Source organism: Bombus vancouverensis, chromosome 5 (assembly GCF_051014615.1).
Source record: "Bombus vancouverensis nearcticus chromosome 5, iyBomVanc1_principal, whole genome shotgun sequence".
Lineage (NCBI taxonomy): Eukaryota > Metazoa > Arthropoda > Insecta > Hymenoptera > Apidae > Bombus > Bombus vancouverensis.
In genome coordinates, this window is record NC_134915.1 from 17790220 (window position 1) to 17813550 (window position 23331).

Genomic DNA, 23331 nt, shown 5'->3' on the forward strand with positions numbered 1-23331 from the left:
GATATTTGAGATTCAGAGTGGCACGTGGAGATTTGTGTGGAGATTTGTAAGTGGTGCACGTGGCCAGAATGTATATATGTTGCACGCGTGAGACATTTAAAAACGCAGCATGATTGAGAATCGAGAGTATGACATACGAGTCGAGAATCGGAAATCGTGTTCACAGTTGTTTCGCTTGTTTTACTAGTAAATAATAGTAATAAATATTCTCTTCGTTGATAATATCCTTCTTAATTTCTCCAATGCTTAATTCTGTCATACTGCTTCTCACTCTGTATTCCTCTTAAGAATACTTCAACGATTACCGAACACAAATAGTAATCAACTATCGTTTCGAACAGAACAAACAACACGTCTCTGCCTCTCTGTAAAAATTGGAAACCTGCAATTAGTCAACGTTTCTTATAAAAAATAACGTTTCATTTTCCACTCGTAGTATAGCAAAATAATTCAATGTGATTTTTTTCTTTTTTTTTTTTTAAAATTAATAAAGTTGCTAATGTTATAGAGATATCGTATCAACGTCGACGCGTTAGATTAATATTTTAATACGTAGATAACGTTGTTGTTCCCGTACTGCGCTCTAAATATACGTTAACTTTAATCCCACCCCCTCACACCCACAAACCAAGGAAAAAATAATAAAAAGTAAAGCAAGGTAAAAGGCAGCTAGCTAGGGTCGAAGGGGACTGGTTATTAAGAAATTTATCGCAATGAAGGAAGGTTGGATGGAGGAATAACCAATCGTTGTAAAATACGATAGAAAGATATCATCGTCCTCTCTTCGACGAAACTTCGAGTCGCGTTGGTTTCCTAATGAGCGGAGGGAGGCAACGCCGTCAATTTCGTTGAAGGATTATTCCAATGTTCGTTTTTACGAGCGTGTCTCGGAATGAGCAAAAGGGTTCCTGGAGAATCGAGTATTATCGCGATCATGGCCAAAGATACCGTAAACACGGCTCGTTTTCTCGTGGATAACAAGGGTGCGTGACTCGTTAAAGGCCAAGCAGTGAAATAATGCGTAAAGGTTGCGCGAAGGCGACGTTACAAGTAAATTTTTCTAAACTTCTGTAAAAGTACCATTGAACTAGAAAAACAGATGCTTTATAACAAACTTGCTATATAAAACGTTCGTCCGATCTACGATTTAAAAGAGACCATAGTTTATCGTAGTACCATGTGGTTGCACGTTTCGTCGAATCTCAAGAAGGTTACGTCTGTACGTAAATGTCGAAGAATTCGAATCACGCTCGAGAAAGAAGATCTTCGCCTTTAAACTCGATGCATAAAATAATACGTTGCCTTTCATTTTGATTTTTTCGGCAAACACGAATTTTATAGTTTCTCGTTGCTGGTTACAAACTGAATAGATTAACGTCGAATGTGACTTTTTTTTAACCCCGAGAGAAATATTCTGTTAACATACTCGTTAATTTTTAGCAGTGGCAAGTAGAAGGATATTAAAACGGCGGAATTGCTTTGGTCAAATGGTACGAGAAAATGGGAAATTCTATTCATTGGTCGGTGCTGATGCTGATGAAACTCGGGGCTGGTAGACGGCAGGATTAAAGAACGTTTCATAGACGTTCGATAGCTTAGAATATTCGGGCGATAAAGGGGGTGTTTTATGCGGTAACGCGTAAAACAGCGGCGAGCTGGAACCCTTTAGAAGAGGGACGGCGGCTTAATGGCAACCAGTGGTCTCATAATCGTCCGACCCGAATTTTAATCCCGTCAGGATATATTTTTTTCCCTCCATCTCGCCGCTGCTCTTCTCCTTTTCTTCGAAACCAGCGTCCGCCCGCGAAAGACTGATTAGATCTCCACTTTTCCATGAAACGGTGGAAAATTCGTTTTCGAACGTAAAACTAATCACGGGGAGCACAAATTTCCGTCTTTTTCTTTTCTTTCTTTTTTCTTTTTTAGAGAGGGGGGACCGTACTTTGGAAAAGCGTTGGAGATTAAAAATTCTCTTTCACCAATTTCATACTTCAAAAGTGTATCTTTTATGAACTTTAATACAGCGAGTTCTAATTAGTCTTCGAAGAGTCGAAGAAGAAGCTAAAGTTCGAAAGAAAAAGTCTCTTTCGACTGAATTTATAGCGGAGATTGGTCGGTAAAAGAGTGTCGTTTAAGGCGTTCGTCATCGACGTTTTGCATACGCTAACGTATTATCTTCACTGCAATTAGTTTATTTCAAATAAATGGACCAAACAGATGTTGATCAAACAGGAAACGATGCTTGTTTAACGCGAACTAATCGCAGTGACGTATTATAATTAAGACAACTAGATAGTTAATTTGCAACTCTCGTCACCGCAGCTCCAACGCTCTCTCGACAACGCAATTCGCACTCCTTCACTTCTCAATTCACAATCTGACTTGTTAACCCTTTAACCTACAACTACGGCCTACAACTACAACCTATGATCGGGCCAGACGTAAATATTACGGGCATATAATATAAATATATATGTCGGGTTGGCGTTAGACTTAGGGACGTGTAACGTATCCTCATTAGGACAAGCCATCGTTGTCGTTCAATGGAGATTATATTTACAATTATACGTAGAAATGTCGATTTAACAGAGTTTGTCAATTAAACGTGGCGATTAGACACTCTCGATGTTAAAGATAATGTTCTTAGGTTCGATAACGAATCCACGGTGAACGGGAAAACTCTTTGTACAATTGAACCTATTTTGAAACACAAAGTGACGTTAGCTGTGACGCACGGGTTTTCCGACCGACCGACAAGACGATGTGCGTAAACGCTCCAAGGTGATCGCAAGAATAAAAGACCGATACGATCGCGTTTGTCAATTGCATATTGACCGGGGATATCAGCAAAATTCCAGGCGCCGTTACCAGGCAGACCCGCGTAGAGCCGTCGTTGCTCCTGCCCGGGGCTCGTTTGTTAATCAGCGTGTGTCCCTCGATATTGGTACTTCTTCTGTTAGGTACAAACGTTCATCCCGTGACCGTGGCTACGTTCGGCGACCAGTTGCGTCACCTCGAGCCCAAGCCCACTGTCGTAATCTCGGGCAAACGTAGTCAGATCGTATCGCAACGACTACTTCTTAGTTCTATCATTTAAGTACAGCTATAACAAATAGTTTAGACCAAAGTATCGGGGATCTTCCCAAAATTGCAAAAGGAAGGCCCGATGTCCCTACATCTTCGACATATAACGTAATATATAATAGCTTGTTTAGGTTTTCGGCCCAAAATTCTCGAACGTAAATCGTAGGTTAAGGGGTTAACTGACACTGGCTGTTAATTCGTTTTCATCTCTTAGCAACCCCTTGTCTTTTGTCTTAGCCTCGTGTCCCTTGTCTTAGCCCCACCGCGCACTGTTTCGCAACCGCTTGTTTATAATTCACCCGACACTCCCCAGGCCCCTCGTCCATGATACTACACTAATAATATATATTATAAAATATTGTGAACACGTATCACGAAATGGTACGATGAGAATAAAGTATCTGTACAAGACTCGTGATACTAGATGCGATTCCTTGCGCAGAAACAGAGATTTGAAAGGAAGACTAGAATTGTAGAATAAAACTTTTCCGTGGCAAGCTTTGTTTTTCATTTGTATAGATGGAACAGAAGCACGTTTGTAAATACAAACGTGTGTAGGAGTATATTTGTCCATGGTGAAAAAGTCGCTTCACGATAAACGTACGCATGCTCGAAAAAGATTTCCAAGTGTTTGTTTTCGAAAATAAAGCCTTGCATGAAAAAGGTGGATCGTGAAATTTAAATTTCGCTTGAAGTAAAAAGTCTCCTCTTCTTCGCTCGTGCCGCGTACATTTTCTATTTTACAACTATACTAGCGCCGTAATAAAAATTAATGTCAAAAGTTAACGGAAAAATATAGAAAAATCTGAATTCTGTCATTCTGCAGAATTTCACGAATTTAATAGCGAAATATATCGCGATAACTTAATCACGATTCTATTTAAGTAGAAGTAAAAATGAATTTTCATAAGTCCAAAAATAAGAATCGAGATCCTGTCGTTCTATCAGATTTGTCGGATTTGACAGCTCTAATAATAAATATCGAACGAATTACCAAATGTTTGCACAAATAGCGCGTAACGTAGATGTCTAACGTTTCGCGATTCTCCATTTGCCTGGTCCGAATGAAAATTTTTCGTGGTTTTCTCGCCACGGCGAATTAACGTCGGAATTCCCTAGTTTCTTGACAGAAGTAGAATACCAAGTGGTAAGCGCAATTCCCACTGAGAGAGCAGCAAAGTTAATTTAATTTGTAGCGTTAATTTTCGTAGCCATCGTTTTCCGCCAAACGCGGAAATGAATATTTGACGATCGAGTGTATTCGTACAAGCTGGAACAAAAAGATGAAACACCTTTCATGCAAGCGTACATTACACTTCTTTAAAGTTAAATACGCGAGAGAGAAAAAAAAGAAAAGAAAAAAAAGGAAGATTGCATGGACTAACCACCGACGAGTTGGCATTCGTCCATTTGAAGATCGAATCAACCCTTATGAAATCTATCTATTTTCGCGAGTAGATAAAAATCGATGTAATTTTTTAAAATTGAAATAAAACCATCGGGGAAATTCAATCTTCCAACCTGTCAGTCTTCCACAAACAAGGGGGGTTGCTCTCGCCATTTCGAAACGGAAAAACGAATATTACTTCCCCTCAGTATCGTTTCAAACTTCCGAACAAACTATACGCCAGCTTACAACGGTTCCACTAACTGAACAAATACATTTTAATCCTCTGCAGCGTGCCGTGTAACGTAGAAGCTACACACTCGCGTGTCTGTATTTTTTAAAAATCTTTTATTTACTTTAACACCGCGCTACTATATTTTATTACGACACCTCCGCGCGTCAAGCTGGCCGTTAAGTGATTCCATAAGTAATATCGCGTTTACATATGCGCGTCATTTCGAAAATCACGTACGAAAAGTGCAGTTCGCTTATTTTTTAGGCAAATAGTACATTATACGTTGCTTTATTTATTTATTTATTTATTTATTTATTTAGGACGATGTTTCGCCCTTCTGGCAAATTTTTTATTTTTACAAAATTTCTTCGAACGAAGGTTGTTAAGATTCTAGCGATTGATCGATTCGAGTTTCTCCGTTGTATTCATCCTCCACCATCCTTTGTATCAGTTCGATAACGTTACGTTTAACGAAAATAGGACAGCCCTCCACGCCACTTTGTTATTTGTCAACAAAGCGAGACAATGTTATTTCATTCTTTTTTTTTTTATTTGCAACGAAAGAATTTGCGCAATTTTTACCATTTGTTCCACCGATTCTTTTACCACGCCGACATCGAGGGCAATTTATTTACCAAAGAACACGTTAGATTAAAAACATACTCTCCGTGGTATTTTATTACAAAGTATCCTCTGGAAACACCTCTAGTAGCTCGCTCTATTCCATGCAGTCCATGATGTAACGACTCGATCTTGGAAAAACGACCATCCAAATTATCAACCCCCGTTGTCCCAGACCGAAATCTAAAGAAAGACGGTAATTAATTAAAGCGTGTTTTACGAGCAGGCAAAAATTGCCTATTACGAAGGTATGGTCATCGGCCCTGCGCACTCCTTTCGAAAGCCACGACGAATAGGTGCAGCAGCGAAAATGTCGCCACGCCATAAACACGCGGCTAGTCAGCGTCGGATTTTTTATCAGCTCCAGTAAATCCGAGGGAAACCGCGTTCGCCGATCCCATCGCCATTTACCTCGGGCGAATTGCCGCCGCGGGGACAAGCCTACGCGCGAATAAATCGCGAGGTGTCGCGAAATTTCGCGTAACCAGCCGTCGGAGCGCCGTTACGGAGTCGTAATGTTGCTCGTAAACTGCGCGAAAAGCCAACGTGCGGTCGGCGAGGGTGACATCGAGTGGCCCTCGCAATCGATATCGCAAGGAGGCGTTTGTACGGTCCGCCGAGCTCCACTCGTCTTCCTCGTCGTAGAAATGCTCTCGTGGCTCGATTCTGCGACGAAACAATGCGACGAGCTGACCATCACCCTTTGTCTTCCGGTCGATTGATCGATGCTCGCGCCGTCATTCTTCGATGTTCGTTTTTTTTTCTTCTTTGTCTCTCTCTCTCTCTCTCTCTCTCTCTTTCTCTCTGTCTCTTTTTTTGTTGTGTCGAGTTTTTTCCATGCCGTGGCACAGGTTGCTGGTGCATGGACAGGTAGAGTCATAAATCCTCGATTGTCAAAGCCGATTCATAGGCATCGAAGATGCAGGACTGGTCGTGACAAAGGACTAGTCACAGTGTAGGAACTTGAAACTTTTCCTCGTGCGCTGTTGGATGACGGATGGAGCGGTGACGTAGCATCGTGGTACGGATCGATCATTTGACAGCGTAATCGAACGACGAAGAACGCCGAACGAACGATGCGGGAAATAATTGTTTCTTCGACGCGAAGATGTTGCGGATTTTCGATGGAAAATTTACGACCGGAAGAAACATGCGCGCTTTCAACTTTTCCCAGGGAATAGATATCAATGTTTAAATATATGTCGGAGTCAGGTTGACATTTTGGGGGGGCATTCGATAAACCTTTACTTACTTTACCGTCGCGAACGTAGCTAATATTTATCAGTACGAATGTGGACGCTACAAGAGGCTATGAGTAATGGCAATCGGATGGTTGAGATGATGGTGACAACGAATTCAGGTTCGACGACGAATCCACGGTCCACGGGAGGACAAGTATCGACGTACTACTCGATTCGGGTAACTCCTCGATAACTCGATCGGCAATTCGTCCAACGACTAACAAACTAACTCTCCCTTAATCCAAAAGAAACTTCCCTTATATACTCCTGTCCCCGCTTCTCGGGTCGATCTTTGTTTTTAAGGAGAGCCATATAATCATTTCGTACCTCTGTCAGGTACACGTCCCTCCCGTGACCGTGGCTACGTCTAGCGACCCGCTATGTCACTTCGAGCCCAAACCCATCGTCGTAAAGTCAGATTGGAACATTAAGACTATTTCTTATTTTTACTACTTAAGCGCAGCTATAGTAAAAGTGTGGACTAGGGTATTGGGGTTTTGTCCCCGTCTGTCCTTCCATCTTCGACGTATAAGTATCATCCAGAGGTGTGTGTGCGTGTGTGCGCGTGTGACAGATTGCTGGGATTCTCTCGTACTACGTTCGTTGCGTGGTTTATCGCTCTTGAATCGTCGCGTAGTTTCGAATCAAGCGATAAAACAAAAGATCGAACGATAGCGATGGAACGGCGATGATTCCTTCGTTGATATCGATTGAACGTAAAATTGGCATCGGTGTTTTCCTAAAAGGAGAAATAGATCGAAGAAAGCAGAGTTGTTCTGGAATATTCCGGTAAATGGCGGTGGACAATAGGCTTCATAAACGACAATGGAAACAAAAGACATTTGTCGTCATTGTTCCAGCTCTGTTGCGCACCTGCACCATCCGACTTGTCCAAACGTGACAAATCCAAATGAATAGAAATCAAATGCTGACATATTTCGACCTTCGGAACGAACATGTCCGACGGACATTCGTTTAACGTTGACTTTGTGCAACTGATTCGAAACGATGTTTAACGCATCCGGTGACGTTGTACATTTTCCGTTTATCTTCGAGTCCTAGCTGTGCGCAACGTCCGCACGGATTAATTATTCGTCCGTGTCTTTTGTTTTCAACTTCTAATGGAACTGAAATTGCGCTAAACAAACGCAGTAATTGCAGTACTATGCGAAAACCTTAAACCACTTACGGAACGGAAACGTTTTGTTTTTACGAATGAGCGTGAGGATCGTTTTAACGCTACAACTGGCACAGCGGCCAAAACGAACAATTTGTACTTTGTCAGGGAAATTTTACGAATATAATACAACTGCGTATTCTTCGAACGTTTGTCCCTGTCTCTAACTTGTGAAACCGCTTTTATACGAAAATCTTCAATCCCTGAAACTGAGAAAAAAGATCTTCCTTCTATCGGAATTAGCCCCTTTCAACTCGAAGAAGAATACATCTCCACGTTCTTCGCGCTATTTGCACCTTTATTCCCCGTTGCAAACAGAAACAGAGTCGCGATAACCAGAAGAGTTTCTAGTCTGGCTTGGACAAGAATACGTCTACGTATTTCAAAAGAAATAAAATCGAGATAACGGCAACGATGTCTAATCTACAAAAAAAAAAAAAAAAGAAAATTTCCCATCCACGAGAAAGCCTCAAAGATCTCGCGATACACCTAACGTATCTTCCTCCTGCGTCGTACATCGACGAGCTCCAAGAAAAAGAAGAAAATCCTCTGAAAAGACCTTGGAATAGAAAAGCGAATGGTGACTGCTCGCGAGGGTTAAGCGAAAGGAACGACCGTCACGATACACGTCTGACTACGACGATCCTGTCTGTTGCAGAAAAGCGAAAGCAACTCGACCCGGGTTGCCCTGACGAACCTGGAACTGGACGCAGCGGGCGTCTACAGTTGCGAAGTGTCCGCGGATGCTCCTTCGTTCCAGACGGCCTGCGTCCAAGGCACCATGAACATAGTCGGTAAGAGAACGTGTTTATTAACCCTCCGGTCAAAGACTCGAGCTGCTTTACTTTACGAGCCGCCATAAGCGGCACATAGAACCGAAAGGTTCGGTCGTGTGTACATATGTACACGTGCACGTGTACATAGCCGAAGCTGTGTTGGCTTGCGAGCGCACTTTCGAACTGCGAATTAATGCCAGCCACCGGCTCGGTGGACTTAAAGGCTTACGCGAATCGCTGTGGACCGAGCCGAAGATAATACTGCGGGTACACGCGGCGGAATGAACGGGAATTAGGTGTCTTAGGCGCCCAGGGAACGAAGCCACCCCGGGGTTACGTTTTCCTACTCTTCTTTTTCAACCCTCTGCCCCTCGCTTCGCCCCCTTTTCAAACTTGCTGCGCGATTCGCCACTGGCAGAGCGAGTTTACGCCGTCGTTCGTAAATACGAGCAACCTGTACGAAACCATACATCGGGGCTAAAATCGCGTACACCTTGTTTGTATCTTGTAACGAATTTTTATGCAAATTCGTACGGTTTTCAGAGTGTAATTAAAAACGTAGAAGCCCGGTAGAAAATTGTTTTGCACACGGAGTATAATGGGAAACATTATCGTACAGTTCGCTTTGATTATTTTACGCGTTGTTTTCGTATTGCGCGCATTCTCGGATCCTTTTGCCGTAATACCGTAGAAAGATCGCCAGTCCACGTTTACCAACTAATTGAGAGAAACAGGTCGTTCGACGATTCGACCTTTCGCCATACCGAGATCTACTTGAAGTTGCACGAGACACATAGAATCTGCAGCGATTCGCTCTCTTTAGCTAACTCTACCTAACGCCTAAAGTCTTCGTACAGATTTCAAATCAGATAATAATCGTTAGAAACTGTAACAAGTTGCCAGCCATTCCTCGGATTAACTTCGTTCTTTGTAAATGCCTCGAAGTACGAAGTTTCACTCGCTTCGTTTTTCGTCTCTTCTTGTTCCTTCTTTGGTAATTTTATTTTCTGCTAAGGATTTGACAAGAGAATTTCGGTATGTGGGCGGAGAACGTTTGTCAACACTTGGCAGCTCGTCGAGCGACAAATTGGAGAGCGCGGAGTAACGAAGTTTCAATCGCGAAAGGGTTGAACAGGCTCCTCCTGTGTATCGTGAGTGTCGCGAATGTAAATTTAAGGAGCGTTCCTTCGCTTTCGTTTGACGATACGTTTCGTATCGAGGCAAAAGGACGGTTTCGGTTATCATCTCGTGTCTCCGTCGAGTTGCTGGAAACGGAAACTTGTTAAATGATGTAATTAGGAGAGTAACAAGGGGAACATGTTTAATTTGTTTCCGAACAAATATTAAACGACTCGATTGCAGTTTAACCCTCCTGTTCTCGTAACTGAGATTGTCATATAATACAGGGAATGTTCATCATTTTTTACCCACATATGATGCGATATAAGTCAAAGGCTAGTTTAGAAAAGTTTGTTTCGAAACGCTTACAGACTTCGAACTAGCTTCGAGCTTTTCAACTTTAATTTCGGAATGAGCACTTAGTTATAAGCGTTAGATATAAGTTAGTAGTTAATTATTAGAAATGGAGCAAGCAAGGTGCAATAGATAGGTATAGACAGTATATAATAATAGAGGTGCTAGAGTAAGAGAAGCATATGTGATGTAGGGGCGACGAAAGGTACGGACTAAGAATAAATAAAATAAATAAAATAACAACATTAATTTCCATAACGCAAGATGTGATGCGATATAAATTCGAGCAATTTTTATTCTTACATAGATAGACAGTGCAAGATTTTCAAAGAGTTTGGTTTCGTACAAACGAAAAATATTTGCCCTATGTTTATTAAAAATTCTATATTTTCTATCGTATTTCGTTATTGTGGAAAGCAACAAAGAAGCATAACTCGACGATAAAAAAGCGAACGAGGTAAAACAGCGACACGCTAAAATTACAATATCGGTATTGTATCAGTGTGCAGTGTGTTCGCGTAATGAATATAAAAACTCAAATATCAAACAAATATTATTATAGTGAATTCTGTATGAATCTATCGTGTAGGATGTTAAAGCGTACGTGGTAGGAAAGAATTTCACACATTCGTGTGATTTTAGAGTTATTTTTCAAGTTACAAACAATTTAATTTCCTATCAGTTTCGTACGGCGATGCAAATGTCGGATATATCATTTTTTAATTTACCCTTTTCTCGAAACCGTAAGCGCGAGGTTGATCAAACGGGACAGAGAAACGTGAAAATACATTTTCTAAGAAAATAAATCGCTTCGGTAAAATCGATCGAAAGAGCGATGAAATTAATTATCCTATCGACGATATGGTGAATCGACATATCGAAACAGGCGTTGAATCGATCATCTTCCACGCATTTTGCGTTATGGAAATTAAAATTGAAAAGTTCGAAGCTTGTTCGAAGTGTGTGCGCGTCTCGAAAGAAATTTTTCTAAACTAGGCTCTAACTTTTTAATATTGCATCGGTATGGATAAAAATGATCAAAATTTCCTCTATTATATAATAATCTCGGTTACGAGAGCCGGAACTTGCCAATTTGCTCGTGTTACAACGACCAGATCGTGACGTTTCTCACGAAATCTTGAAAAATCAAGTTTCATTATTTTAAATCGTATATTACAAAGACGATTCCATAGATTTAAAGCGATACATTAGGACGACGATACTTCTACGAACGTGAAAATAATTATTGAGAAAGAAAATGTTTCGTAACTTGCTGTGACGAATTACACGTTTCGTACACGTTGCCTGACCTAACACTACGTTAGCATATCGATATAGCTTGTGGAACAAATGAAAAGTGAAATACGCGTGAGAATCTGAGGCTCAGCAGAAGCGAAAGAAACTTTTTATTAAACATAGAGAAGTAAATCAGCGTTGTTAATCTCGACGTTCCATATTACCAGAGTATTCGGAAGGCCTTTCTTAATTGTTCGCGTGGAACAGAGTCAGACAACCGGAGTTATCATTTTGATGTATTAATTAATACGCAATTGTCGTTTGTTCGAATAGAATTACGGTATAACGAGCACTTTACGAGGTCGTTAAATTTCTCGTCTGCGTTAACCGGAAAATTGTAGGCCAGGGGAACATAGACGTCTCTAAATTGCGAGCAACGTAAGAGAGAAAGAGAAAGAGAGTTGCCGTATCGGAAAATATGATTAAGACACCGATAGAGGGTAAAAGTAACGTAGAACAGATCCGTTGTAAACGCGGTCCAAGGGCGGTGTGTAGGTTGATGCGAAATAAAGCTAATGAGCTGCAACGTTCTCTCCTCTGACTGAAGCTTAAGAGAGAAGAGAACGGTGCGTACTTTGCGAGAAGTTTGGCGTGCGCGGGCGCAAATTATCGAATTTTCATAAACCAATCTGTTTTTGATTCATTAACGAGAGATACGATGACGGTGGTTGGAAATACACGATCGACGATACGCTTTACGGTTCATAAGTATCCGAACATTTTCCTCGATTTTCAGTAACGGCATTTAAATGTAAACAAAGTACGTAAATTAATAACGAATTAACGACCGCAAATAGTACTTGGTATCGTTTAATGGAATCAAGAGTCTATAAATTCCAATTATTCGCTGTAAGACGGGGCAACGAAATGCGCGACTAATTAATGCACACAGATTCGCGATATTTGAGTTGGTTCTGACAATTTAACAAGAAAGAAACATCTTTCAGACAGAAGAGCATCGACGGTAGTTTCCTCATCGCACGTTAGTTTCTAAAAATCATAATTATTTTCATCGTTTCAATTATTCGCTGTAAGACGGGGCAACGAAATGCGCGACTATTTAATGCACACAGATTCGCGATATTTCAGCTGGTTCTGATAATTTAACAAGAAAGAAACATCTTTCGGACAGAAGAGCATCGACGATAGTTTCCTTATCGCACGTTAATTTCTAAAAATCATAATTATTTTCATCGTTTCAATTATTCGCTGTAAGACGGGGCAACGAAATGCGCGACTATTTAATGCACACAGATTCGCGATATTTGAGTTGGTTCTGACAATTTGACAAGAAAGAAACATCTTTCGGACAGAAGAGCATCGACGGTAGTTTCCTTATCGCACGTTAGTTTCTAAAAATCATAATTATTTTCATCGTTTCAATTATTCGCTGTAAGACGGGGCAACGATATACGCGACTATTTAATGCACACAGATTCGCGATATTTGAGTTGGTTCTGACAATTTAACAAGAAAGAAACATCTTTCGGACAGAAGAGCATCGACGGTAGTTTCCTTATCGCACGTTAATTTCTAAAAATCATAATTATTTTCATCGTTTCAATTATTCGCTGTAAGACGGGGCAACGATATACGCGACTATTTAATGCACACAGATTCGCGATATTTGAGTTGGTTCTGACAATTTAACAAGAAAGAAACATCTTTCGGACAGAAGAGCATCGACGATAGTTTTTTCATCGCGCGTTAGTTTCTAAAAATCATAAGACTTGGAATCTACGTGTTGATCGGAGGATAAAATTCTCTATCGAGAAATGCTGATTGCACAAGATAAAATGATCGTACTTCTACTTATCCAATTTTGCTGGAAACCTATAAGTATCGAGATACTTTTGAGCGGTAATGTACACAGTGCGTGTCTAAATTTCATCTTGTTACGAATCATTGAATTCCTTTCTACATAAATATCCACTTTCGCGAATATTTCTACATAAATATTCAATTTCAACGTCGCTCTCCAACCAATTTGTTTTATTCATTCGTACCTGCCGCGTTAACACAAACGGGACTCGAATCGAATTAACCGTGTTTTCCACGAAACGACACCGTCGCTTCGTCCGAATTACAATTATACGAACACTGCAAAAACACCGATCGTTTTGAATTTTGTCGCTGCCTGCACGCTGTTTCCCAGTGAATCAGATTTCGTTGTCTCTGGCGAGAAATTTTTGTCGCGATCCTTTATTTCCGGCGACCTCGTGGTTGGTTAGAAAAGTTTCCCCGTATTATAGCGCGGTGAGTTTCGCGGAAAGGAATTTTTCGTACGGAACTCTCGAAACCGATATTTATATTCGGATTATTTTTATTAGAAAAGTATCGAAAAATTGGAAGTTTCCGAGAAACGAGATAAGATAAAGCGCGCTGCGCGAACAAACCGTTCTTCTTTCTATTCTTTTCATTTACTTTTACAGCCGCAAAATCATGTGGCGAATTTTCATGGAAAACAGACAGCGGTGGAAAAGAGACAGAGAACTATGAAATTTTCTTACGAGAGAAAAAGCTCCAGCTCCGATAGAATATATTCGTGTGTCCGAAACGGTTTAACGAGGATTACGAACGAATGCAGGGAGAACAAAATGCTTAGAATATTCCAACTCGCGACAACGATGAAATCCTACGACCGTACTCTCTCGCCAGTCTTTTTTTTTTTTTCAACTTTTAATAAGTCCCAAATTTCGAAGGAAGAACGACAATAAAAAGACCTTACGTATGCACACGGTAAGAGAAAACTTTTACATCAGAGCCGAGCATTGCTCGCTGGTCGGGGGAAGTTCCTCCGCGCTCTTCCCACGTTTCCTTCCTCGACGATCGCGCGGCTAGTGAATTCTCCCTGGCAGAATAACAAAAAAGAAAAAAGAAAAAAAAGCATACAGGAGGAAAAAGAAAGGGAAAGAGAAAAAAAAGAGCTCGAGAGGCTCTCGCAAATCACGAAAACGATACGTAACAAAGAAGGGTAGGATAAGGGGGCTGAAAAAGAAGAGAGTCACGGGATCCGTATGCTTAAACGGTGCCGTTATATCCGCGGATGGAAAAACGAAACACGCGAATCTTCTCAGATCCGGCTACGTATATGTATGTTCGTGTCTATAGTTATATACAGGGCACCCTAGGATTTAACAGTTAAACTTTGTGCGATACGTATCCGTCGCTCTTACGCCACTATCGTGAAAAATATAAAAATTCACGATTCAACGTGAAATTATCGGATGAATCAGGCTTGCTGCATAATCGTTACATTATCGTACTGTGTTTGCCGCAACAATCGTCTCTTTAATCTACGTAATTAACCCCTTAACCTATGATTTACGTTCGAGAATTTTGGGCCGAAAACCTAAACAAGCTACTATACAGGGTGGTTGGTAACTGGTGGTACAAGTGGAAAGAGGGTGACTCTACGCGAAAAAAGAAGTCGAAAATATAGAATACAAATTTTTCGTTCGAGGCTTTGTTTCCGAGAAAATCGACTTTGAATTTAGGCTCGGTACGCGTGCACTTTATCGCGTCTCGTTATAACGGGTCTCACTGTAGATCGTTGTCTCGATTGACGTTATTTTTTTAATTTTGTAAATTTTTAAATTTTTATTCTATATTTTCGACTTCCTTTTTCGCGTAGAATCACCCCCTTTCCGCTTGTACCACCAGTTACCAACCACCCTGTATATTATATTTGACCCGATCATCGTACTACGAGCTATTCCCGCAATATTTACGTTTGGTCCGATCGACTGCGAGCTATGCCCGTAATATTTACGTTTGGCTCGATCATCGTACTACGGGCTATGCCCGTAGCTGTAGGTTAAGGGGTTAAGAACGAGAAAGACGCTCGATCGTTGTTGGATGCGAAAATGAAAATTTATACACACGCGACTTTCGTATAAAAGGTCCGACACATCCCACGAATATAACCAAGCGCGCGATATCGTACAAACACCTAAGCTTTTATATTAGAAAATTAATTACAATATAAAATGATCTTCTCTGTACGACCTACTCCTCTTACGTACCACTTTTTGTTCGGTTACCCTAATAGAACGCACCGACCAAGTTTGCCTACGTTAAATCCCCTAAGCTAACGATATAAACTGCCTGCTAGAACCATTTCCTCCGGTAACTAGAACGATAATTGAAAAATTTTGTTCCGCGTCTTTATACCGGTTCTTTCAACGAGGTATACCTCTGTTCGTTATATTACAATTTACCAGGCCCCTGTATAACGGTGCACACACGTTCGCACGTTCACGTGCGTCGGTGTAGAGACGAAACGAAAGGTACGAGACGCATCCCGCTTCGAAAACACTTGCGCGGAAACATTTGGCACGGTGAATTCTCTGTAAGGGGAGATCGGCACGATGCCGTCTCTCTTACGAATGCATTATTCCGATATCGAAACGCGAGCCCGAATTGCCAGGCATAAAAGAAGAATTTTTCATCAGGCATGCAGGCTGTTGGTGCGTTGGCGAAAACACACGGTCGAATCTATCGGCTCGATCTGTGCACACGTGAGTACACTGGTTGGTTGGTTGGTTGGTTGGTTGGTTGGTTGGTTGGTGCATCCGGGAATCTTGAAAAGTCCCCTCCCCGCCACCGCCCCTGCAACCAAACCACCCGACGTCCTATCTGTATGCATACATTTGTTATATATATATATATGTATGTATGTACGTACGTGCACGTGTGTATGTACACACACGTAGGAAACGGTCGAACGTCAAAGCGGTGTTTCGAACATGCTTCGCATACTTCCGGGACCCGTGTGTACCTGACGTCTCTTGTTCCGCAGAATTACCCTCTCAAGGGCCGTCGATACACGGGTTAAGGAGGAAATACCGGATCGACGATATGCTACGTTTGAACTGCACATCCGGACGGAGTAAACCCGCGGCCAATCTCACCTGGTACATCAACGATCGACAAGTACGGTTTGCTATATGAAATCGCGAATAGCGGCTACAAATTCCTAGCCTCCTATCACCGATGTCTTCCCATACCTCTCGTACCGTATTCCGTTCTCTCGTTCTCTGGCTCCTGTAAGACGTAACCAAGCAGCCACCGCCCCGCCCCCTGCCCCGTTTCGCGTTACAACCCCTTTCCGCCGTTGCGAATGCTTCGAGACTGTGCATTACGCGGCGGATGCATTGGCTAGGAAACAGTTAGCGGATCGAGTCTGAGATTTTAGAGTTAATTGTTATGGCGGTCGAGGAACTACGGTTGCGCAGTTTGATGGATTTAATCCATTAAGGGGCTGCGATCAAATCGCGGCAACGCTTCGCTCTTGCGTTCTTTTTCCATCAATTTATAACGCGCCTCTGTACCTTTGGATATCGCGGCTACAAAAGAGAATCCAGAGATATTTTTTCCCATGCGATCTATTCCGCGTAGATTCTACGGTTTTTGCGAAATGTAACGAAATTTCCGAGGTATTTGCGATACGGTGACCCGACGCTTTCAACGATACTCGCGGTTATCGATTTGTCCGCGGACTCGTTTCTGCAGATTTTGGAACACACTCGTTTCGAGATTATTTGATTCTATGAAAGTTCTAGATTATAATATCGTCTTGACGCGTTCCTCCACCGAGTTTCCAGTTATACACCGCGATACTCGAACACAGCGAGGTATTGATTGCGCTAAATCCGTGGCTCAGCTTCCCGGCTTTTATCATCCATCGAAATAGAAGAGAATTGAATTAAAATGTCGAAATAGATGTACGCCGTGGAGAGAAGACAACAGGAGTTACGGTCGTTCCGATCGTTTCGTCGCGTCTTTCGATACGCGCAAGACGTCGAATACTACGTGGTTTCGTTCTCAATTTCATTCGTTCTATCTTGATGCGAAGCGAAATTGAGTGGAGAAATTGAATTAGACGGGCTTGGATCGAAATTCCTAGTACAAATGAGATCGGGCAGCTACTACTTACGATAGAATTGCCACGGAGAATTATAAAATTGCACCTGCGAGCATCATTTTCGAAAATTCAATGTCGGCCTGAATCGAAAATTTGTCAAATACACTCGATTACTTCTTCGCCATTGCTTACTTTCTTTGCATTATTCTATATAGACGATAACGAATCGAAAATGTAAAATGCAATCTTTCCTCTTCGAGGTTCGTTTTCGCGACAGTTCAATTTGAAATTTGTTGATTCTTCTTGTTATTCTCGAGCTTCGTTTTATTCCAAGCCACGGCGTCCCGCCCTAATTTCGTTTGTAGCCAACTATTTTTTATTATTCGTCGTATCGAGTTCAGGACGGTTCGCCGACCGTGCTCCGTAATTTTTGTTCGGATGTGTCCCACGCTGTCCCGTGTCACCTCGAAGCTTTATCATTTTTTTGCGGCGAAGAACGGCCAAGTTTATTCAGCTGATCAAATTCTAGACGGTTTTTAAATACACAGCCTCGTGCGTGCAATCTGTCGTTGGATCCAATTTCTAAATTGTCGCGTTTCAAACGTCGTCCGCTCTTCCACGTCTCAAACATCGATACGTTTTACTCTTTAATTACGTCACGTTGAAAGATCGAAGACTCGAATTATATTTTCGGGAAGTCTCTTCTGGAGAAACGTCTGTTGTTTCATCAGGATGCGAAATATTTCGCGAAATACCGCATTTCGGACATTTTTGTCCGAGATGAATACGCATATTGCGATCGGAACGAGGCTCGGAAATTTGATTTCGCGATGAAATGTTACCTAACGAAACCTCGTCGCGTGTTTTTCTCCTGTCTGTTCCTTCAATAAAATGACATATTACGGAAAAAGCAACGTTGCAACGTTATGACGAAAAATAAGGGAGAAAAATAGAAGAGAGAAGAAAAAGTAATCGAAGTTTCTTGGACGTGTAATGACGGCGTTATCAAAACACGGTCCTGTCGAATCGGTTGTCTATCAATTCGGTGCTACGTGCGTGCCCGGCGATAAAATCGCATTGTTGCTCGAAATACCGATACTTTTGACGTGCACCCTCCTCTTTATCAGCAGTTTGGAGTGACAGAAAGCCGCTGCGCTTGTCTTCTGCTCTTACGCGACACCGTACACCCTTTTAAAAATCATATTATTCTTCAAAGAAAATATCTGCAGCGGAAGTAGCGAATTTTCGAAAAATCAATTCGTGATTTTCCGTGAAAATTCCGCAGATTTACAACGGTACATATTTAATAGTTTGAACGATTCTCTCGTTGCAAAATATTACGATAAAAGCCTGTCTGTTACTGTACCGTTCGTTTAGACTTTTCCGCCAGTTTTACATTTTACTCGCCGATGGTTCTAAATTGATCTGTCCTTAAACGGATTCAATGTTCATTAATATTCCATTGTAAAGTTTTCGTTGAAACATTGGAAATTGATGATCGAAAGCAGATATCGCAACATAAATTTAAATTAATTTAACGCCTGATAAAATTGCGGAATAATTAACGGTATATCGAGCACCTCGTGCACTCGATAGACAATCCCAGTCTAACGATGAATGTCGTCGTCTAAGAAGTACGCCGAACAAAGTATCGCTTCAAACTTGATAGAATTTTCGAATAATTAACGAAATACCAAGCAGCCGATATATAGACAGTTTCGGCTACAAAATCGGACGTTGTGGTTGAAGAGATTCGTCGGCGAATCGATCGTTTGAAAGATCGACCGACGACCACGAAGATCAATGGTGCGAGTATTTTTCTGAAAATTCCCTCGGGAGGATCCTTGATTTCCGATACTATAGGTAATGAGACCTTTAATAGCCATTAAATACCAACATTTTACGCCCCCAGCATATCAGGTTCGCAAACTATCGTCGGTCGAAGACCACAAAGGGTCCAAGTAGCCCTAAACGTCGTAGAAACCTTGTTATCGGAAACGCTCGAAGCGATTAGCAAATTCCTCGATCGCGGCCAATTAATCGGGCTGAAATTTGTCCTTAAATCGATACGACGACGTTCGGATTAATTATCGGCAAGTGGAAAGCCGAACGGGAGCCAGAGAATTTTCAGGAACGTGGCAGACCACCTGTTTAACCTGTTCGTACAAATTGTCACACGCAGCCGCTGAAGTCGCACGTCCGCACGTACAGTCCCTTGGACACGAACGAGTCCGAGTGGCACATTTCACAGATCGGCCTTCAGTTCCTCGTTACGCACGACCATTTCGCGGGGGGCAAGCTGAAAATACGATGCAGCGCCTCCATATACGACATTTACTGGCAGAGCACCGAGGTCAGCACCGAGGAGGACAAACCGAGGCTGATACACTACGAACCAGCGGCGACCATCGTCGGTATCAACTACCTGCAGCCGCCACCCAACTTCCAGACCGGCCAGAAGAAACCCGATGGACACGTCGGAGTCAAAGGTAAAACAAATCTTTGCACTTTCATTTGCTGAACTGTTGGATTGGCAGCCGAGTGACTGCGGATTTTGTCACTAGGTGGTAGTTGCCGATCCAATATTAACTCTCCTACGCTTTTTCGGTCATTTTCCATAGAATTCGTTAAGTTTGAGAAACACGAGAAACGATTGTGATTATTCGTCATTTAAGAATTATCGTTATATCGAACCCTCGAGAAGCATTTCTATGACGTTCGCTTGCAACTTCGTAATTAGCAGTCGAATTTATAAGACGAATTTACCGCTACTTCGTTTATGTTTGCTACGATTGAGAAGTATCAGCGTCTGCCACGTCTGTACGTTAATATGTAAATGTAGAAGCAGGTTCGCGCTTTATAATTTTCTATAGTACGATATTCTATGAAACGATCGTACGAGCGATCGCTGGAAATTGTAGAAAGAGATTCAGCCTTCCTCGATCGCAGTCTCTGATAAGTAAAAATCCGATAAATTCTCTTCTGCAACGAAACGTTTCGTGAATTTTTATCATTAACTTGACACTTCAACTTTCGAAAGGAAAGAAGAAGGTAAGATCGAAAGGCAGAAAATTCCAGGATCGCAACAGGATGAAAGAGCGTTCTTGCGAAGGGAGGAGAAGGGTTGCTTAAGTCGTATAATAGGCTTAGCGAGTTCTTAGATCTTTTGGGGTGTTTACAAGCAGGGAGGCTTCATGGAAAGCATTCCACCCGTCGTTGATTGAACTTTTTGATAGCGATACTGTCGAGGGTTTGGTTTACCGTTGCAGACCGTGGGATTGCCGTCTTCTCTTTCAAACTTTCGGTCTTCATTGGTTATTTCCAGAGAATTTGTCGGGCTGAAATAACGATGTTTGATAAACGTTAAAGATTAGTATTCCGGAGAATCTGAAACCGTTGGGATTAAAACGCGACGATAAGTTTGCGGGATAGCGAAATTTCCAAACTTTCCGATAAATATCTGAAAGACGAGGAAAAGGGGAGATTGTGAATTTTGAAACAAAGACGATTTATTCTTCGGGAATAAAATCCACGCTTTATCTACGACAGCCAAGTATCTTCGTTAGAAAAATCGTCGTGTTCGATATGGCTGCTCGAGATGGTGGTTTCCATTCTAATTCAATTAAATCAACGAATATTCATTTTTCCTATTATCATCGCCAGAAACATCGCCACATTTTACGTAGCTTCCGTATATACGCTTCCAATATTTAATTAGCAAAACCACTTACTTAAATCGCGCAATCACCGCCGTAGGCTTATAACGTTAACGAATTCGAACCGTGTCACTTCTATACGAAGATTAAAAAATAAAGAAAAATCCATTAGAAGAGCGCGTCATCGATCGCGCGCAAAAACCGCAAAGCATCACAGGCAAGTTCGAAATTTGCAGTAGCATTTCAATCCGTGTGCCTCGTTTACGACGACTCTGCCGAACGAAAAACGTCCGTTTTACGGATTAACGAGTTACGAAGCCGGTTTGGACCGATTAAATCGAGCGACTGACATGTCTGCTATTTTTTCCTTTCGTTTCTCCCATTGAGCCGTGAACGGACTGTGCACGACGGCCGAGCATCCGGTTGTTTGTCCACATCGTGGTCCGGGATAATCTGACCGGTCGAATTATCCTGGTTAACGTCAAATAGCTCGGCACGCCATCAAATAATTCGTTTCACGCCAGCTAATCCGAGGCTGCGGCGAAGATAATTCCCGACGTATTCCAGGATTATTTGCTGCGGCTTTGGATTATTTGGCGTCAAGTGAGCCGCACTTCAGCGGCGCGCCGCGCTCCTCTCGAAAATGACAACGACGAAACAACGACGACGAAACAACGACGACGATCGCTATAGCGACGAACGACGGCGAAAAACAAGAATGGAAATAAATAAGCGAAAGGACGCGGTATAGGTTTCCTCGGTGCACCGGAGAAGCGTTGTATAATAAGCCGTGTGCCAGTCGCAATTCGATCGAAATCATCTCGTTGGAGGAAAAAAAAAACGCACGGTCGAATTCATCGATCGTGGTTTGTAAAAAAAACTTCGTTTTGTTATTTGAGTTAGCCGGTTTGCCTCGTTATAGAAGTGGCTCTTCTAGTTTCCATCAGCAGCAGCAGCAGCAGAGTCCCTCTTTCGTTTCATCCATCCTTTCTCTGTATTCGTTTCTCCGCCGGATCGTGGCAAAGCAAGTTACCTGATAAACGAAATATTTGCTCGTTAGATGGCGTATCGATCGCGATTCCACCGATGATATCCATTCGCCTTTTTCCCTCGATAGAGCCGCTGGATAGTCAGATTTGCGGACGAATTAACCGCGCGCCCATTGCGCGTAATTGCCACGATAAATAAACGTTAATTTATAATATACACGAGCGAAGCCGCCCGAGTGTTTGTAACAAAGTGTAACTATAATACGATATAATAGTGAACGGGACGATTATTAACGATAATTAATGGCAGCATATGGCATCCACGGCGACCACGTTACTTTATTTAGCCTGCGGTCGGTGTTTGCGCGATTTACGTATAGTTAGGAACGCGTTCAGCTTTAAATTTACTAAATTAACCATCGGGCACAAACGAGCATTGTAAAAGGTGGTAATACCAGCGATTAACCGGCGTCGTAATTAAGCGTCGTTTATGCGGATAGAATTGGTGATAAAGGGGGCGAGCAGGGGATGACAGACGAGACCAGGAGAAAAGAGACAGAGTCGCGTTACCGTCACGGTTCGCTCGCGGTTCGTTCAAATGTTATTCGAGGCCTCGAAGCGTGACTGCAGCGATCCAGGTTGGTTAATTCACTCGCAGAGCATTGAATAATATTTGATCGAAGCCCGTGACTGGATCGGGACTGCCAGTGTAAATCAAGTCACCATGGTTAGGGGTTAATTAGTGGGTCGAGAAAGTGCAGCCTAGCGATCGAGCGTCGACAGGCCAAAAATCGTTTCTCTTCTATCTATGTTATTTATCGTTTTGCCATCGGGTACAAGCGTCGAGACGGACCAGACAGAGACAGAGAGAGAGAGAGAGAGAAATTTTTGTTCATTCGCAGTAGCGCGTAGGAAATCCGTCATCCATCATCGTTCGAAAGCCTCGATCGAAATTCTATGACCTACATCCGGAGGCGGCTGTTAAAGCATAAGCGTACCCTCAATTTGATTTTTTTTTCTTTCTGCAGGCGTTATTATGCTCGGAAGCGCCGTTTTATTACTTTCAATTCCCGGTGCTCAGCACCTACATCGCTGACTACACAGCCATGTATTAGCACGTAGAATGGCGCGTATTAATTCGGAAAGTTTCGCGCCTCGACGCAAGGGGATCCCCGTAGTCGCGCTCCCCTTCTCCTCGCTCTTTGTTCTCTCTGAAAAAAAAAGAGCTGCCCTATGGAGAACGCCGATGATCGGTAATTCGATCCATTAGCGACGATTCCAACCTGAACAATGTTCGTAAACGCGGATCGTGAGCGTCGATAAATTCCATTCGTTCGACGATCTAAGAAATTCGTAGCTTCCGCTTCCACCGAGTAATTTGCTTTCGTCGCGTTCTCCGATTACTCCGTTCATTTTCCAAACGATCGGAAAAGCGTTCTGCTCGATCGTTAATTGCGGAGAAGCATTCGTCGGTTCAAAGTACAACGTTACCGTATGGCGGAAACACTCGCGCGTAGCATGGTCGAATAC

The 23331-nt window shown here is 42.3% G+C and overlaps 1 protein-coding gene across 1 annotated transcript in view; it reads left to right on the forward strand.

Moving 5' to 3' along the window:
* Nucleotides 1-23331, forward strand: part of LOC117158624 (cell adhesion molecule 3-like) — a 42782-nt gene that overhangs the window by 16806 nt on the left and 2645 nt on the right. The window contains exons 3-5 of the mRNA XM_033337723.2: nucleotides 8404-8539; nucleotides 16092-16225; nucleotides 19339-19645. Coding sequence (XP_033193614.1) covers nucleotides 8404-8539; nucleotides 16092-16225; nucleotides 19339-19645 — 577 coding nt within the window. The remainder of the gene's footprint in view (nucleotides 1-8403; nucleotides 8540-16091; nucleotides 16226-19338; nucleotides 19646-23331) is intronic.